Source organism: Schistocerca piceifrons, chromosome 5 (assembly GCF_021461385.2).
Source record: "Schistocerca piceifrons isolate TAMUIC-IGC-003096 chromosome 5, iqSchPice1.1, whole genome shotgun sequence".
Taxonomy (NCBI): Eukaryota; Metazoa; Arthropoda; class Insecta; order Orthoptera; family Acrididae; genus Schistocerca; species Schistocerca piceifrons.
In genome coordinates, this window is record NC_060142.1 from 534,003,181 (window position 1) to 534,023,956 (window position 20,776).

At 40.1% G+C, this 20,776-nt stretch overlaps 1 protein-coding gene across 3 annotated transcripts in view; it reads right to left on the bottom strand.

Annotated features, from left to right (window-relative positions):
• Nucleotides 1-3,410: 3,410 nt before the first annotated feature.
• Nucleotides 3,411-20,776, bottom strand: part of LOC124798008 (acyl-coenzyme A diphosphatase NUDT19) — a 100,543-nt gene continuing 83,177 nt past the window's right edge. For all 3 annotated transcript variants that reach the window (XM_047261205.1, XM_047261204.1, XM_047261206.1), the window contains 2 exons: nt 4,237-4,438; nt 3,411-3,782 (listed from right to left, as the gene is read on the bottom strand). In XM_047261205.1, coding sequence (XP_047117161.1) covers nt 3,770-3,782; nt 4,237-4,438 — 215 coding nt within the window. In that variant the 3' untranslated portion in view covers nt 3,411-3,769. The remainder of the gene's footprint in view (nt 3,783-4,236; nt 4,439-20,776) is intronic.

A 20,776-nucleotide genomic window follows, 5' to 3' on the forward strand; every position in this document is an offset into this window, starting at 1 on the left:
ACAGCCCAAAGACAATGCTCAGCGTCCAAAATTGATGCTCAGAGTCTAGAGACAAACCTTGTATCGATGCTGGTGTCAACCTCATCGGTGCCACAAATCCATAATGGAGTGGTGAAGAGGGAACAGTGCTGCCTGGCAAAGCATATGAGGACTATAGTTGGCAGACAAGGCTGCCTGGTGTAGCACTGGGAGGCTGATGGGGAGGGAAGGAAGGGAAAAAAGAGGAAGCAGAAAGGAGAGGAGCAGAGAATGGGAAAAGATCAGTGGGTGCATTGTCAGAAAGCAGTGCATAGCGAGGGTGAGGGGATGTGAGTTGGAAGGAGGAAGTTGTTAAAGAATTTGCTCTTTATAGTCAATTTGATTAGAATTTTCAGTATTTATACACTGTAAAAATTTGGCCTAAACTGTTTCTAAGCATGCTCCAGTAATAAATATAGACTTTGAACAGAAGTTTGTAGCTAAGGTAGAATTTTCAAAACTTTTAGGTGTGTCCATTGACGAGAGGTTAAACTGGAAGCAACACATTGATGGTCTGCTGAAACGTCTGAGTTCAGCTACGTATGCTATTAGGGTTATAAGAATCTTCAGTAAATTAGCTTACTACGCCTACTTCCATTCACTGCTTTCGTATGGCATCATATTCTGGGGTAATTCATTGTTGAGTAGAAAAGTATTCATTGCTCAAAAACGTGTAATCAGAATAACTGCTGGAGCCCACCCACAGTCATCCCGCAGACATCTATTTAAGGATCTAGGGATCCTCACAGTATATATATTCACTTATGAAATTTGTTGTTAATAATCCAACCCAGTTCAAAAGTAATAGCAGTGTGCATAGCTGTAACACCAGGAGAAAGGATGATCTTCACTATGCAGGGTTAAATCTGACTTTGGCACAGAAAGGGGTAAATTATGCTGCCACAAAAGTCTTTGGTCACCTACCAAACAGGATCAAAAGCCTGACAGATAACCAACTAACATTTAAAAGTAAATTAAAAGAATTTCTAGATGACAACTCCTTCTACTCATTGGCTGAATTTTTAGATATAAATTAAGGGCTGGGAGGGGGGAAGGGGGGGGGGGGGGGGGGGACAGCAACAACAACTTAAACATTAGTGTCATGCAACATTTTGTGTAATGTAATATCTTGTACAGACATCTTTTATTAACCTGACATGTTCCACATCATTACGAAGTGTCGTATTCATGATCTATGGAACAAGTATTAATCTAACCTAATCTAATCTACAACCTCCTTCCTGGTCACCATGGCCAACGACATTATTACCCACAATTACTTCTCCTTTAAAGAGATTATGTACAAGCAAATCCATATACAGCAATGGGCCACGCCAGCCTATTGATGGGCCACTTAGAGGATCCTTCTTAACCACTCAGAGTCCCAAACCTCTGACTTGGCTCATGTAATAGTCCTAATTTTATGGTTTAAATGTCCTTCTCTTAGAATTATTCAATTATTAATTTTAAGAATTTGAACATATTAGCTTTGTGCCTAAATCCTTAAATGTATAATTGTAAAATGTGAGTATTTCTGAATACTTGTTGTTGTCACCGAACGATAAATAAACCTGATTCAGACTCATTGATGACATCTTCGTGATGTGGGCTTTCAACAGCTACCTCCCATTCCGTACCAAGAAGTCCCTTCCATACAGCCTAATCACCCATGGTTGCACATCTGTAGTGACAAGCAGTCCCTCTCCAATTATATCAAGGGTCTCACCTTTACAGACAGAAATTGCCCTCCCAACCTTTATGAGAAACAGATGTCCTGTGCCTTGTCTTTCCAGTCACCAGTCATCTCCCACATACCCAATGTCCAGCCACAAAGGAGCACTCCTCTCATTACTTAGCACTACCTGGAATTGGAGAAACTGAATCACATTATCAGCCAGCATTTCCAATACCTTTCATTGTGTCCTGAAATGAGGGATATCATTCCCATCCATCCTACAGCTGTATTCTGCCACCCACAGTAACTACACAATATCCTTGTCCATCACTACTCCACCACTTTTCTCAACCCCTTGCCTCATGGCTCATATCCCTGCAATAGACATATATGCAATTCCTGACCCATACATGCTCCTACTGTACTCCAGTCCCATCACAGGCAACTCTTCAAAGGCAGGGCCACCTGTAAAAGCAACCATGTGATCTACAAAATAAACTGTAACCACTGCCTCACTTTCTATGTGGACATGACAACTAACAAGCTGTCTGTCTGCATGAATATCCACCAACAAACTGAGGTCAAGCTGATGAACATGCCACCCAACACAATGTTTACTTTAATGACTGCTTCACAGTGTGTGCCATATGGATTCTTCCCATCAACAATAGGTTTTCTGAACTGCATAGATGGGAACTCTCCCTACAACATGTACTTCTTTGCCAGAACCCCCTGGCATCAACCTTCGCTAGTCCCTGTTCTCCATCTACCTATCCTCTTCCCTGCTCCCACTCCAGGACTACATACTACACTTTCCCGCCAACACACCTACATAGTCATTTCCCCTTCTCCACTTCTCTGCTCCCCCCCCCCCCCTTCTGCCCAGCACAACCTCCCAGGACTGCAGCAAACTTCCCGAAACTGCACCTAGGAACCCTATCCTGTACCCATAACAGCCCTGCATGCTCCCACAGGCATCATCTTCCTCTACCCCTCCCCTGCTATCCCTTCACCCCAGCCCATGCCACGTCCTTACCACCACAACCTCCCCCAGCAGATTGCTGCTCATGTCAGATGCAGATGCAGTCCACAATCAATCTTCAGCACCTGGAGACAGTGGCCTTGTGTATGTCAATTGTGTTTGTGTGAGTGTGTGTGCGTTTTCTATTTTGGAAGAAGGACTTTTTTGCAAAAAAGCTTAAATGTTTCGTACTTTTTTTTTTTAAGTGTGCATGTTTGTGACTCAACACCTCTTCTATGTGGTGAATAGCAATCTATTCTTTCCATGTTGTCATTATTCTCTCCTGGACTTTTTATTGTTAGAAAGTGCTAAACAATGCATATGAATATCCATTAGTGATGCTGTGACAGATGTTAGTAGCACTCTGTATTGTTTGACACAGCAGCTGTGTTCTGTGCAATAACAAAGGAAGGAAAGGAAGATTTGACTTTAACATCCCAGTGATGGTGAGATCATAAGAGACAAAGCACAATCTCAGATTGGCGAGAGAAGCTGCCTGTGTTATTTTAAAGGAACCATCCAAGCATTTTCTTTAAGCAATTTAGAGAAATTAAGGAGATGGACAGATGGAGATTTGAACCTGTGTACTCTTTAGTATGAGTCCATTGTCTCAGCACTGTGTCACCTTCCTCAGTACACATCATCACATGTGCCCTTTATTGTCATAGGTATGGCAGATTAATAAAAAATAACCCATTAAAACTTTAGAATCCATATCTGATTTAAAAAATTTCATTACAAAAACAGTACGTTATAAATAACAGTGACACGTTATCTACTTTGTGGAATCATCTTGTCTCTAAATCCTTGTTGACACAATGCTAAACTCTTGATATTCCACTTCATCCTTTGTTAAATTGTCAATTTATGGAAGATAAAAAGCATATCACATGAATGAATTGCAGTCAGCTGGAATCAAAAAATTATCCATTATTAATGCCTTTTAAAACAGGATACCACTGTCACAGGCAGTTTTGTCTTGTAGCATCTGTATGTTTCATTTATAGGTGTTGTTTTTGTCCGTTTCAAATATTGTATAGTCCCTTCTTTTCCAATCACAGGTTGTTCCTGAAAAAATTGGACATAACAAGGTGCTTTAGGAATATTGAAATCACTTGTAAACAAATTTGTCTTACTAATTTCACCTTTGAACTGTATTATTGGATCATTTTAATGATGATGATGCCCGGTCTCGATAATTTAAGTTGCGCAAATGCTCCATCTTATATGCTGAGAAAAATTATATATTAAAAAAAAAAGAAAAAAAAAGAAAGGCTGGCAAGTAGGAAGCAAAAATTCCAGCACTGGTATTAGAAACCTCAAAATGGAACACTGTACTCATAGTTTTCAGAAAATAAATACCTCCTTCAAAGAAGGAAGAAAAACTGGTTAAGGAGGAGGGAGGAAGATCACTGATTCATTTTTTGGGAACTACTTAATAATGTAAAATATGTGACAAAAGTATAAAAAATCAATTATTACAAAAGTTACTTTCCTCATATCCAATAGATCTTTAGCTTACCTGTCAAATAAGAGCAGTGGCAATTTGTGTCCATAACTAGGAAGTATGTTTCGAAGAACAATGTTAGTTTTAGCATTTTCAATGTATTCAATACGGTGCAGATTATCACATCCAGTCCGCATTTCTTCTGCTGTCTTTTGTACCTCAGAAAGTTTTGTACCAACCTGAAATATATCTGGCTTTTCTGGGTATAGATCATCACCTGTTAAGAAGTTTAATATTAATTAATTACATTAGTTATTTGCTTTTAGACCGTCACACCAGAAAAATGATAAACCCTGTATTCAAATTTTCAGATTAATCACAATCAGTTGTTGGCTCAGTGCCATGTGCAGATCACTTTCAAGTCAACTGCTTCTCTTCATTTGTTCACGTTTAGTACAAGAACTAACTGTGAACCTAATAAAATGTTCAGCTTGTGTAATCTACAGAAATTGTACAAGACCTATTTTTATCACTTATGTGTAATTATAATGAGCATTTGTTTTTAAGGGTAACAAAAATATTGCTGAGACTTAGCCTATTAGTCACCAGCATTTGACAAGATAGCAACAGCCTTGCCGCAGTGGATACAGCGGTTCCCATGAGATCATCGAAGACGAGCACTATTGGGCATGGCTGGCACTTGGATGGGTGACCATCCGGGCCACCATGCGCTGTTGCCATTTTTCTCATGATGCCAATTGAGGAGCTAATTGACTAAATAGTAGTGGCTCCAGTCAAAGAAAACCATCATAACGACCAAGAGAGTGGTGTGCTGACCGCACACTCCTCCTATCCACATCCTCAGCTGTGGCTGACACAGTGGTCGGATGGTCCCGATGGGCCACTTGTGGCCTGAAGACAGTGTTTATATTATATACAGGGTGGTCCATTGATAGTGACTAAGCCAAATATCTCACAAAATAAGCATCAAACGAAAAAACTACAAAGAACGAAACCCGTCTAGCTTGAAGGGGGAAACCAGTTGGCGCTATGGTTGACCCGCTAGATGGCGCTGCCATAGGTCAAATGGATATCAACAGCGTTTTTTAAAATAGGAACACCCATTTTTTATCACATATTCGTGTAGTACGTAAAGAAATATGAATGTTTTAGTTGGACCACTTTTTTAGTTTTGTGATGGATGGTGCTGTAATCGTCACAAACGTATAAGTACATGGTATCACGTAACATTCCGCCAGTGTGGACGGTATTTGCTATGCGATACATTGTTGTTTGTTTGTTGTTGTCTTCAGTCCTGAGACTGGTTTGATGCAGCTCTCCATGCTACTCTATTCTGTGCAAGCTTCTTCATCTCCCAGTACTTACTGCAACCTACATCCTTCTGAATCTGCTTAGTGTATTCATCTCTTTGTCTCCCTCTACAATTTTTATGCTCCACGCTGCCCTCCAATGCTAAATTTATGATCCCTTGATGCCTCAGAACGTGTCCTACCAACTGATCCCTTCTTCTTGTCAAGTTGTGCCACAAACTCCTCTTCTCCCCGATCCTGTTCAATACCTCCTCATTAGTTACGTGATCTACCCATCTAATCTTCAGCATTCTTCTGTAGCACCACATTTCGAAAGCTTCTATTCTCTTCTTGTCCAAATTATTTATCGCCCATGTTTCACTTCCATACATGGCTACACTCCATACAAATACTTTCAGAAACGACTTCCTGACACTTAAATCTATACTCGATGTTAACAAATTTCTCTTCTTCAGAAACGCTTTCCCTGCCACTGCCCGTCTACATTTTATATCCTCTCTACTTCGACCATCATCAGTTATTTTGCTCCCCAAATAGCAAAACTCCTTTACTACTTTAAGTGTCTCATTTCCTAATCTAATTCCCTCAGCATCACCCGACTTAATTCGACTACATTCCATTATCCTCGTTTTGCTTTTGTTGATGTGCATCTTATATCCTCCTTTCAAGACACTGCCCATTCCATTCAACACCTCTTCCAAGTCCTTTGATGTCTCTGACAGAATTACAATGTCATCGGCGAACCTCAACGTTTTTATTTATTCTCCATGGACTTTAATACCTACTCCAAATTTTTCTTTTGTTTCCTTCACTGCTTGCTCAATATACAGATTGAATAACATCGGGGACAGGCTACAACCCTGTCTCACTGCCTTCCCAACCACTGCTTCCCTTTCATACCCCTCGACTCTTATAACTGCCATCTGCTTTCTGTACAAATTGTAAATAGCCTTTCGCTCTCTGTATTTTACCCCTGCCACCTTTAGAATTTGAAAGAGAGTATTCCAGTCAACATTGTCAAAAGCTTTCTCTAAGTCTACAAATGCTAAAAACATAGGCTTGCCTTTCCTTAATCTATTTTCTAAGATAAGTCGTAGGGTCAGTATTGCCTCATGAGTTCCAACATTTCTGCGGAATCCAAACTGATCTTCGCTGAGGTTGGCTTCTACCAGTTTTTCCATTCGTCTGTAAAGAATTCGCGTTAGTATTTTGCAGCTGTGACTTATTAAACTGATAGTTCGGTAATTTTCACATCTGTCAACACCTGCTTTCTTTGGGATTGGAATTATTATATTCTTCTTGAAGTCTGAGGGTATTTCGCCTGTCTCATACATCTTGCTCACCAGATGGTAGAGTTTTGTCAGGACTGGCTCTCCCAAGGCTGTCAGTAGTTCTAATGGAATGTTGTCTACTCCTGGCACCTTGTTTCAACTCAGGTCTTTCAGTGCTCTGTCAAACTCTTCACGTATCTCCCATTTCATCTCTATCTACATCCTATTCCATTTCCATAATACTGTCCTCAAGTACATTGCCCTTGTACCTCTACATATGCCTTCCGCCTTTCTGCTTTCCCTTCTTTGCTTAGAACTGGGTTTCCATCTGAGCTCTTGATATTCATACAAGTGGTTCTCTTTTCTCCAAAGGTTTCTTTAATTTTCCTGTAGGCAGTATCTATCTTACCCCTAGTGAGATAAGCCTCTACATCTTTACATTTGTCCTCTAGCCATCCCTGCTTAGCCATTTTGCACTTCCTGTTGATCTCATTTCTGAGACGTTTGTATTCATTTTTGCCTGCTTCATTTACTGCATTTTTATATTTTCTCCTTTCATCAATTAAGTTCAGTATTGATCCTCTGCTGCCTTCACTACTTCATCCCTCAGAGCTACCCATTCTTCTTCTACTGTATTTCTTTCCCCCATTCCTGTCAATTGTTCCCTTATGCTCTCCCTGAAACTCTGTACAACCTCTGGTTCTTTCAGTTTATCCAGGTCCCATCTCCTTAAATTCCCACCTTTTTGCAGTTTCTTCAGTTTTAATCTACAGTTCATAACCAATAGATTGTGGTCAGAGTCCACGTCTGCCCCTGGAAATGTCTTACAATTTAAAACGTGGTTCCTAAATCTCTATCTTACCATTACCTAATCTATCTGAACCTTTTGGTATCTCCAGGGTTCTTCCATGTATACAACCTTCTTTTATGATTCTTGAACCAAGTGTTAGCTATGATTAAGTTATGCTCGGGGCAAAATTCTACCAGACGGCTTCCTCTTTCATTTCTTTCCCCCAATCCATATTCACCCACTATGTTTCCTTCTCTCACTTTTCCTACTACCGAATTCCAGTCACCCATGACTATTAAATTTTCGTCTCCCTTCACTACCTGAATAATTTCTTTTATCTCATCATACATTTCATCAATTTCTTCATCTTCTGCAGAGCTAGTTGGCATATAAACTTGTACTACTGTAGTAGGCATGGACTTCGTGTCTATCTTGGCCACAGTAATGCATTCACTATGCTGTTGGTAGTAGCTTACCCACACTTCTATTTTTTTATTCATTATTAAACCTGTGGTGTCACCGCCAGACACCACACTTGCTAGGTGGTAGCCTTTAAATCAGTCGCGGTCCGTTAGTATACGTCGGACCCGCGTGTCGCCACTGTCAGTGATTGCAGACCGAGCACCACCACACGGCAGGTCTAGAGAGACGTCCTAGCACTCGCCCCAGTTGTACAGCCGACTTTGCTAGCGATGCTACACTGACATATACGCTCTCATTTGCCGAGACGATAGTTAGCTTAGCCTTCAGCTACGTCATTTGCTACAACCTAGCAAGGCGCCATTACCAGTTTATATTGAGACTGTAATTATGTATCAAGAGCGATGTTGTCCAATTATGGATTAAAGTTAAGTATTCCAAGATCTTTGTACTTTATTTGCAATTCTCAAGACATTGTCCTGTTCCAGACCTCACGCCAGTCTGCATGAGCTTTAACGCGTGCCTTTCGGCTACCTCCGAGTGGCTTGGCTGTCTTGCCAAGTCACTACAGAACCTACTCCTGCATTACCCCTATTTTATTTTGTTTTTATAACCCTGTATTCACCTGACCAAAAGTCTTGTTCCTCCTGCCACCGAACTTCACTAATTCCCACTATATCTAACTTCAACCTATCCATTTCCCTTTTTAAATTTTCTAACCTACCTGCCCGATTAAGGGATCTGACATTCCACGCTCCAATCCGTAGAACACCAGTTCTCTTTCTCCTGATAACGACGTCCTCTTGAATAGTCCCCGCCCGGAGATCCAAATGGGGGACTACTTTACCTCTGGAATATTTTACCCAAGAGGAAGCCATCATCATTTAACCATACAGTAAAGCTGCATGCCCTCAGGAAAAATTACGGCTGTAGTTTCCCCTTGATTTCAGCCACGGCTGTAGTTTCCCCTTGCTTTCAGCCGTTTGCAGTACCAGCACAGCAAGGCCGTTTTGGTTAGTGTTGCAAGGCCAGATCAGTTAATCATCCAGACTGTTGCCCCTGCAACTACTGAAAAGGCTGCTGCCCCTCTTCAGGAACCACACGTTTGTCTGGCCTCTCAACAGATACCACCCCCTCCCCCCCCCCCCATTGTGGTTGCACCTACGGTATGGCCATCTGTATCGCTGAGGCACAGAAGCCTCCCCACCAATGGCAAGGTCCATGGTTCATGGGAGTAGGATGCGATACATTACTCATGTTAAAATGGACCGTTTACCAATTGCGGAAAAGGTCGATACCGTGTTGATGTATGGCTATTGTGATCAAAATGCCCAACGGGCATGTACTATGTATGCTGCTTGGTATCCTCGATGACGTCATCCAAGTGTCCGGACCGTTCGCCGCCAGTGCGGACGGTACTTGCTTTGCGATACATTACTCATGTTAAAATGGACCGTTTACCAATTGCGGAAAAGGTCGATACCGTGTTGATGTATGGCTATCGTGATCAAAATGCCCAACGGGCATGTGCTATGGATGCTGCTTGGTATCCTGGACGACATCATCCAAGTGTCTGGACTGTTCGCTGGATAGTTACGTTATTTAAGGAAACAAGAAGCGTTCACCCACATATGAAACGTCAATCACGACCTGCCGCACATCAGTAGCAGACAAACTGCGCAAGAATCAGGAATCTCAAAAACGTTGGTGTTGAGAATGCTACATCAACATCGATTGCACCCGTACCATATTTCTATGCGCCAGGAATTGCATGGCGATGACTTTGAACGTTGTGTACAGTTCTGCCACTGGGCACAAGAGAAATTACGGGGGACTGACAGATTTTTTGCATGCATTCTATTTAGCGACGAAGCGTCATTCACCAACAGCGGTAACATAAACCAGCATAATATGCACTATTGTGCAACGGAAAATCCACAATGGCTGCGACAAATGGAACATCAGCGACCTTGGTGGGTTAATGTATGGTGCGGCATTATGGGAGGAAGGATAATTGGCCCCCTTTTAATCGATGGCAATCTAAATGGTGCAATGTATGCTCATTTCCTACGTAATGTTCTCCCGATGTACTACAAGATGTTTCACTGCATGACAGTATGGTGATGTACTTCCAACATGATGGATGTCCCGCACATAACTCACATGCGGTTGAAGCGGTATTGAATAGCATATTTCATGACATGTGGATTGGTCATTGAAGCACCATACGCATTGTCAATGCATGTGCGAACATTATGGAAGGCGAACTACTCGCTGTTGAGAGGGATGTCGTTACATGTATTGCCAAATGCTTTGAGGTTGATGGACATCATTTTGAGCATTTATTGCATTAATGTGGTATTTACAGGTAATCACGCTGTAACAGCATGTGTTCTCAGAAATGATAAGTTCACAAAGGTACATGTATCACATTGGAACAACCGAAATAAAATGTTCAAACATACCTACGTTCAGTATTTTAATTTAAAAAACCTACCTGTTACCAACTGTTTGTCTAAAATTGTGAGTCATATGTTTGTGACTATTACAGCACCATCTATCACAAAGCGAAAAAAGTGGTCCAACTAAAACAAATATTTCTTTATGTACTACATGAATATGTAATAAAAAATGGGGGTTCCTATTTAAAAAAAAACGTAGTTGATATCCGTATGACCTATGGCAGCGCCATCTAGCGGGCCAACCATAGCACCATCTGGTTTCCCACTTCAAGCTAGACAAGTTTCGTTCTTTGTAGTTTTTTCGTTTGATGCTTATTTCATGAGATATTTGGCCCAGTCATGATCAATGGACCTCCTTGTATATATTATATTTGATAAGATAAATGGTCCATTCATATCACATGTATATGAGAATTAGGTCACCAACCACCAAGCAGAGGAGATGCTGATTAGCAAACAGGCACATATAAGTTATGGAATATTGTATACCTTTTCGACAAAGTCCTTCAGAGTTAACAAAAAAACACATGTAACCACTTTCATCCTACTTATATGATGACTGCTTAACACCTCTACTGTTTGGCAAGTACTTAGATAACTTCATTTGCATATTCTCTTTCACCTTGGCTTTTCTTTCCCTAATAATGCAAGTGCATCAGAGAAGTTTGGTGGATGGTCCAATATACTAAAAACTGTGTGGGTTACGATAAGGCACCCTCACAAACACATTGAGAAACATCTCAACGAGCACACCCTACTGTGCTTCTGAAATGAAACTAACTAGTAAATATGAGAACTCATGTCATTGCAAAATTGAGCAATGTGTTAACATTAAGCTTTAGTTCAAATTAAGTAAAATGGCGACAGAGACTCATGGAATGTTAGCACAAGTGTACAGTGTTGAAGCTGTGAGTAAAAAGTGCATGGTTGAGGGGTTTAAATGCTTTAGAGATGAAAAAAAAGTATCAAGGATGCCCTGCATTCAAATCAGCTGTCAACAAGTACAATCCTAGACAACATCAGATGAGTGTGACAGGAGCTTGTGGCTAACTGATAGTTGCTTTGAGAATGATAGCAGAGGACAATGTAAGCACTACTGTATATGAACAGTAGAAAAAGCAGAAGAATTATACCCGGTTTGTACCGCACACACTGACAAGATGAGCATAAGCAAATTTGGAGGAAATGAATGGAGATTTCATTAACATGTCCTACTGGAATCTGCAATTTTTGTAAACCATCATTACAGAAGATGAGACCTAGTGCCACTGATACTATCTGGAGACCAATCAAACAGTCAATGGCATGGTGTTTATCGCCATTCCTGCCTCCCAAAAGAAATCAGTTGACAAAAATTCAGGACTAAAACAATGTTGATTGCCTTTTTCCAACAGCAGAGGTGTGATCCATCAGGAATTCCAAACTGAGGGTCAAGCTGTCAGCACAGAAGTTTACAAGAGAGTTTTGAAATGACTGCTACAATGCATCTGGCAGTTTTGGCCATAATTGTACTGGTGCAAACAGTGGAATTTCCTCCATGATAATGACCATTTTCACACTGCAATCCACATGCTCAACATTCTCACTCATTGCAAGATGACTGTTTATCAGCACCCTCCTTATTCTCCAGATTTGGCACTCACAGACTTCTTCTTCTTCTTCTTCTTTTTTTGTTCTGTTCCATTCCCCCACATTTCAATTATCTAAAAGGCCTATGCTTTGCAGACATCTAAAAGGCCTATGCTTTACAGACATTGCAGAAATCCAACAATGTATGACAACGATACTTGGAGCAATTCCTTCCACAAGAAGTGTCTGAGGATGTTTTTAACAGCTTTGCAACAAATTTCAGAAGTGTGTTGTAGCTAATAGTGATTACTTTGAAGGCTAATAAAGATTTTCTTTTGTAACCCTTGTTTATTTATTTTTTGTGATCCCTCGCCAAAATTTTCAGACACACCTAGTATACTATAAAAAGTAAAAAACATGTAAATGTAATATGTTATCCTAGAAGTAAGGTATATTTATGATTGGCGATAAGACCATTGCACGACTACTACATTGCACATCAATTGCTGAAAGGATGCTATTTTTATTAAGAGTATTTGACATTTGCATTGATTTATGACATGTGATAGATCTTTGTAAAGGTAAGCATAAATGAAATAATGATTGCTGGAAATGAAATTCAGGCAGTGACTTTAAGTTTAAAACGTAATGGCAGAAGATGTTCAATGCCAAGTTTCATTAGGACAAGACAGGGACTGAACCACTGGTTTCTTGATTCCTGCAAGTACTAAGGAGATGAAAATGTTTGTGGTGAAAAGTGAAGTTGATTGTAGTAAAAACATTGATATTGTTGGAGAGAACAGAAGTTTCCATTTGACAAAAGTGCTCCTTAGTTACCAGAAACTGCACAAACAATTTGCTGGTTATCACCACAATTGCAGGTATCTACAAGGGTTTACACATGAAGAGGCGTAACATTACAAAATATGTACTAGCTAAGGATAATTATTTAGGAAATAATGATGGATAGATACTTGCAATAAGAACACTCACCACTATAACTGCTCGTTGTATGTGAGTGCATTTGTGTTCATGAACAGTACACTATCATAAGTGCATTTGTTACATGCATTAGCCTTTGTGTCAGAGAAATGTATCCCCATCTCATGAGACAAGAGCATACTAGGGTATGCAACTTCATTTGGTCTCAATGTCTGGAATGTTTTATGCTGTCATTTGCTTTCTGTTTTCTGCTGTTCTTTTCATCACTGGGTATGTACTGCATCTGGCTTCTCCTTTAATCTGTTTCACATATTCTATTGTTTGTCTGTCCTCTACAATTTTTACCCTCTATTGCTCCCTCTGGCAGCAAGTTAGTTTTTCATGAATGCCATATCAGATTACCAAGCAACCTGCCCAATAATTTTTATACTTGCTGAATTAATGTCTTTCCTATAACTCTTACAGATTCCAGTTGCTCTGAAGGTGCATCAGTGATTCCTGCTGACTCATTTGACCTCAGATCATTGAATGCTCTTATCACACTCCGCAAAATGGCAAGAGTATAACTTACAAGTATTTTTGCTTGGAGCTTCAGCTGCTCCATTATACATGGACGTGTACTCTATAGAGTGTAGACCTTGGTGTAGTAGCAGAAATATCAAGTAAAGGGCCTGAAGAATCTGGAAGCTGCAACTACAGCACACGAATAACTCGAACTCATTGGTCACATTATATTTATTGCAGTGCTGTCAGAATTTTAATCAAATGCACAGTGGATGCTATTGGAAAATGCACCATAAAACCTGACTAAACAAAGCAGCCACTTGTAGTCATACTTAAAACAACATTTTTGTTTATAAGTGACATCTGAAGTACAAAACTTCCTGGCAGATTTGAAGTATGGTAAAAACATCATTTTAAGTACAGAAGACATGATTTAATTTATAGTCACAGAAACCTAAAAATAATTCTTGTCTTGTTAATAACCAAGTTGTAAATCTGCCACAGCCTTGTGTTCTAAAGTTACACTGATAAACATCGCTTCAAATCTGGTGCTCCAGTGATGTCTCAGATACTCCATAGTGGGAGATTCTTGACAGCTTGAATTAGAAAATTCAGATGACTGGTAGGCTGACCAGAATTTGTTGGGGTTTTGCAATATGAAGAGTTTTCATCAGACAGACAAGGGCAGCTTTGTGCCTGATGAATGACTCTCTCTCTCGCTCTGTCTCTCTCTCTCTCTCTCCCTCCAGCAGCTGTGAGTGCCAGTGTGTCACCCCCATCATTGACGAGCAGGTAAGTAGCTGTTTCCCTTCATTTTTTGTTTGTTATTTTTGTCTTGTTGCAATTCTTATTTTCTTTTCTTCTCTAGGCTCTTGCCAATCCCTTCTTCTATTCCAATCCAGTCTTCCCTTACCTCTGATTTACAATGTAATTGAATAGATATCTACTCACTCAGCAGCAGTAAGAGAAAACATATACAAAGATTAAGAAAATGTGCAAGCTTTTAGAGACAGTGGCTCCTTCTGGCAGAAGGGTTGAAGGGGAAGGAAGAAGGATGAAGGAAAAGGACTAGAGTTCAAAAAAGTTGCCCAAAATCCCAGGTCAGGGGAGACTTCACCAGACAGGATGATAAGGAAGGACTGATTGTTTGGTACTACACTGTACGAGGTCTTGCCCTTGACTCTGAAAGCTTGCACACTCTCTTAAGCTTTATATATGTTTTCTCCTGCCACCACTTGGTGAGTAGATCATTTATCTATCCATTTACATAACATTTTCAAAAACTGATTATTTTTGTTGATATCCCTCCTCTGATTTGTCAACTGTCATCTCACCCACTTCAAAAATTTTCAAATCTCAACTGCTATTAGAACTTCACTGTTGATTTACAGATAGTCTTACCTACTGTTTTTCCTTTAACCCTTTCACTAAAAACGTCAACTATTTCATTCATAGAATGCTTTCTTCTCTTTTTACAGGTATTTTTCAAGATATTAATTTTTTTTTAAAGTAGATAGATGTGCACTTTACTTTGACTCCTTCATTAATTTAATTAATAAGAAAGTAAATTATTTGTCAAATGATCATCAGTGACTTTATATTAAGGAACTGAATGTCACTGTTTCATAAATTGTTGAATTGACAGGTTCAATATTTAGACTCATATATGATCACTCATGAACCACTCCAAGATACAACTCAAGGCCAACTGAGCTCAGCTAAGCAGAATTCCCTGTTAATTACATTTCTGCACTATGAGGTATGCTTCTTGGGTCAGTTAATGTCTCTTTTACTCTGAATTCATTGTGAATGGTGCTTCCTTAAAAGTTAGTATTATGCAGGTTTTTAACAGGGTTGGAACTGTAACTTTTTCTATGGCTACTTACAGGTTGCCATTCATCTTCCAAAGCATTAAAGATACACAATAACCCCAGGTCCAGGCACTCCCCCCCCCTTTATAAACTATTGTATGGGAACCCTTGGAGTTTGGGCATTAATTAGTGTCACAACCAGAGCACCTGCCACTGACTGTTTGCTGCTGCAGTGCCCCCTGGACTGTGGAACCCTCAAATGTAACAAACAAATAGTTTCATTAATGTAGGGATACAAAAACTTGTAGCTATCTATTCTTGTCCTTGATTAAGTCATTAAATAACAACCTAAACATATTTACTACATGTGCTGTTAAAGTACATGCAACTTTAATCTTAATAAGAATTCTGCACACTCACAATATGTGCCCATATATGGTGAAATGAGACTTGAAATTCAGTTGGTCTGTTGCACATGTTCCTACCACCGATATCATGACCATTCATACATGGCAACCTTCACCTCATGGTCTACTGAAAACAGTTTTCCTCTGCTCACCTGTTCTTTCAGAACTGTGTAATGCTAGGTAGGACAGCAGGCAAGTTGGTTCAGAATACCCCAATGAAAACTGTTGATGAATTCGACATTTTGAGGATGCCGTAAACGGTTGCATTTTGAATATTTTTTACAATTGACTGCTGCCAATACACTGATTGCCTGTTTGATTCCAGTGCATAATGGACCATCCAGATTTTATCCCCCATTACAAATCCCCAAATTGGCTGAACACAGTTTATTTTTTGCTCACCATTGGCTGGCGTTTTCAGCAACCACCAACTGCGGAATTTCCAGAAATGCAATTGTTCAGTTATCCTTGCATACAGCACAGTTTAACTGTTGACCATCTTCTGGACATATTTTAGACATTAACAGTTGAAGGACAGTCTTTATCAATCATCCATTTGAGTTTCTCTGTGAACACTTTAGTCACAATTGACAGTCTCACACTCCCAGATGACTGAATGCAACTTATTTTGTGCTTATCACATTATCAGCACCAAACAACAACAGAAATTCAGAGCAGTTAACTGTGCATAAAATAAAGTTTGGCTGATTTTGTAGACACATTTTACACAGTTCATTCATTGACATATAGCACTGTTCATGAATCAACTAGTTTGTTTACAAACAGTCACAACTTATAGTCTCATACTTGTCCATTCATCTAGGTTGTTTTTCCACAATCTGTAACCTGTTGTTGTTGTCTTCAGTCCAGAGACTGGTTTGATGCATCTCTCCATGCTACTCTAACTTGTGCAAGCTTCTTCATTTACAAGTAACTACTCCACCCTACATCCTTCTGAATCGGCTTAGTGTATTCATCTCTTGGTCTCCCTCTATGATTTTTACCCTCCATGCTGCCCTCCAGTACTAAATTGGTGATCCCTTGATGCCTCAGAACATGTCCTACCAACTGATCCCTTCTTCTAGTCAAGTTGTGCCACAAACTTCTCTTCTCCCCAATTATATTAAATACCTCCTCATTAGTTATGTGATCTACCCATTTAATCTTCAGCATTCTTCCGTAGCACCACATTTCGAAAGCTTTTTGTCTGAACTATTTATCATCCATGTTTCACTTCCATACATGGCTACACTCCATACAAATACTTTCAGAAAAGAATTCCCGAGACTTAAATCTATACTCAGTGTTAACAAATTTCTCTTCTTCAGAAACGCATTCCTTGCCATTGCCAGTCTACATTTTATATCCTCCTCTGTAACCAATATACACTAATTTACCATTTTTTGATGTTATATCACATCACTTTAAACAGCCACAAGTTTACGGCAGATGTCAGCAATCTTCTTTGTTGTGCAATAACAAATGAAGAGTTTTGCGACACACTGGATACAAACACATATTGTTCTTTATGTGCATGATAGACAAGTTCTGTTATTTGATAGTCAGAGTGAAGTTCAAACTGATGTGGAACACTTTCACAAACAGTACAAGCTAGGCAAAGGCATTAGTTCACCCAGGAAGTTGCAAGCTGATAAATTCTAGAAAAGATGCCAAGTCCATTGTAGATTACGTACAAATAATTTCAGTTATATCCTAATCAAAATTCAAGTCTGTAGTGTGGTAGTCAACACAATATTATAATGGTGCATGCAGGAGCGTTTCATATACAGTATGCGGAATGGTTTCTCGGTTGCATTGCACACTTATTTTAAGTGGCCAGAAACCAAAGGAATTTCTCATCTACATCATACCTCCTGCTGCTGCTCATCTCAGTACCATGCTCTGCACCCTGTTGAGGCAACTAATCGATGCCACTTCCACCTTCACTGCCTGCTGGTGGGATATCCTTCTCACTACTTGGTGGAAATACAGTACTCCTCTGCCCTTTAAATGACCCATAAGGCCTCTGTTGATGTCTCAGTGTGGTATTGGGTATGGGACCAAATCCAGAGCTACATTTTCACAGAGTTGGCATAGCAGGGGGCCATGGCACTGTACTGGTTGAGCCAAAGCTGATTTTTATGACAACACAGCTCATTTGCTCTGACCATGACATCATACATGTGATGCCCATTACGGCTAACAATAATGCCTGCCATCCACCCTGGTTTTCTACTGAATTTGTGAGTCCAGACAAGGGAGCCTGAGCGATAATAAGGGTGCACTTGGTCAGGTTGAGTTCATAATGCTGGGTGCGACAGGTCATTAATGCTCATGCACATCACCCATGTCATAATACAGCCAGGCATTGACTGCCAATCAGAGTGGACCTATAAGATGCCAGGAAACAGGAAATGGCCCCCTCGGAGAGTGCTGTTAGCATGGTGTTTGCACCTGAAGTTTGAGAGTCCCTACCGGGAGCTGAATTTCCAAGTTTGATGCCAGATGTTAGGGAGTGATGGTGAGATGAACAGTTCAGTTATGTTGTCAAAACTGGTGGAATCCTGATGTTCCAAACTCAAGACAAAGTTGGAGACTATCCTATGTGGCACATCTTCCATTTCAAAAGTATTAGACGGAGCCCAGATTGTTGCAGCAGTGGTTGTGGATGATATCCAGGCCACAAGAGAAAAATGTAGATAGGGTCTACCATCAGAAGCCGTATTATGCCTTTGAACAGTCTGGCAAAGTCTAGATGTGCCTCTTCTCATGGGTGTTCCGGAGTGGGCCGTGGCAGCAAACACTGTGTTTGGACAGACTGATTTTGCAGGCATGCACTACAGTGTTAGACTGTTCATTTTAGCTGTGCATCTATCTGCAGCTAGTAAACATGATGTTTTTACACACCATTCATATGAGTCATTTGCCAGTACTAACAATGCAGCAGGCAGGGGATATGAACTCAAAACGTGTGGCTTGACGACTCTGCGCTCTGCTTCATTGGCAGCAGCAGCAGTAAGGCAAGGAGAAATAAGTTTTAAAAGCAGCATCTGAGCCTCTGAAAGTATGATCTGGGCAACTCAGCTGAACTGGTAATTACACCCTGCAAAGAAGCAGATCTGTGTGTGTTGCTCTCACTAAGGGTATGCCTTATGTTTTCATTGATGACAAAGTAAACAACCTCCTCCTTATTGAATTCCACACTGGGCTCCATCAGCAGACAGAATAAGGTATCATAGTTGGCACATCATGAGATGGGCCTGTAACAAATGTCATAATTACAACTGCTCAGAACGAGCCATCTCTGAAGCCACTGTGCTGTTCACACTGGAGTTTTGATTTTAGATGAAACAGGGTGATCAGCAGCCTGTGGACTGATAGTAAATGGAACATGGTACTACACTGAAATATGTGGAACTTTATTATCCCATAAATTATGGCAAAGGCTTCTTTCTCTATATGTGAACAGTTTAATAGCTGCTCTGCACCAGGGAGAAAATTTCGGACATGAATGTTATAGGATGCTCTGTCCCATCAGTGTCTGTATGTGACAGCACAACATCAGTATCATACTGCAGTGCCTCTGAGGCCTATATAATGCATTTTTGGGGTATAAAAGTCTATAACATAGAGTGGATTTGAAGCAGTCTTAAAGTAGTAAAGGCTTCTTGGACAGACTTGAGAACATACAGATTTAGTGCCCTTTTTTTAGCAAATGATTTAGTGGATGACATATGTGGACTGCTATGAGTATGAATTTTATTTAATCAGTTTTCCTGAGAATAGCTTGGAGTTATTCAAGATTCCAGGGAACTTCCATTGGTCGAAGATCATCTTTGTTTAATACATGTCCCAAGTATTTGACAGTAGGTTCAAAGAAAGTGCATTTAATACCATCAGCCTGGAACCCAGGGCCCGATTTAGAGGTGTGGAGGTGCTGGGCCAACAAAGGAATGGAGACCCATATCATTTTTTAAATAGGTTAAATAATTTTTATGAACTTGTAGCATGCTGCAGGGGAAAAATAGGTCCACGACTTGTTTTATAATTGAAATAAATGATTATAACTCTGTCGTTATCAGGAGAAAGAAAACTGGCATTCTACGGATCGGAGTGTGGAATGTCAGATCCCTTAATCGGGCAGGTAGGTTAGAAAATTTAAAAAGGGAAATGTATAGGTTAAAGTTAGATATAGTGGGAATTAGTGAAGTTCGGTGGCAGGAGGAACAAGACTTTTGGTCAGATGATTACAGGGTTATAAATACAAAATCAAATAGGGGTAATGCAGGAGTAGGTTTAATAATGAATAAAAAAATAGGAGTGCGGGTTAGCTACTACAAACAGCATAGTGAACACATTATTGTGGCCAAGATAGACACAAAGCCCATGCCTACTACAGTAGTACAAGTTTATATGCCAACTAGCTCTGCAGATGATGAAGAAATTGATGAAATGTATGACGAGATAAAAGAAATTATTCAGGTAGTGAAGGGAGATGAAAATTTAATAGTCATGGGTGACTGGAATTCGTCAGTAGGAAAAGGGAGAGAAGGAAACATAGTAGGTGAATATGGATTGGGGGGAAGAAATGAAAGAGGAAGCCGCCTTGTAGAATTTTGCACAGAGCATGACTTAATCATAGCTAACACTTGGTTCAAGAATCATAAAGGAAGGTTGTATACCTGGAAGAATCCTGGAGATAGTAAAAGGTATCAGATAGATTATATAATGGTAAGACAGAGATTTAGGAACCAGGTTTTAAACTGTAAGACATTTCCAGGGGCAGATGTGGATTCTGACCACAATATATTGGTTATGAACTGCAGATTGAAACTGAAGAAACTGCAAAAAGGTGGGAATTTAAGGAGACGGGACCTGGATAAACTGAAAGAACCAGAGGTTGTACAGAGTTTGAGGGAGAGCATAAGGGAACAATTGACAGGAATGGGGGAAAGAAACACAGTAGAAGAAGAATGGGTAGGTCTGAGGGATGAAGTAGTGAAGGCAGCAGAGGATCAAGTAGGTAAAAAGACGAGGGCTAATAGAAATCCTTGGGTAACAGAAGAAATATTGAATTTAATTGATGAAAGGAGAAAATATAAAAATGC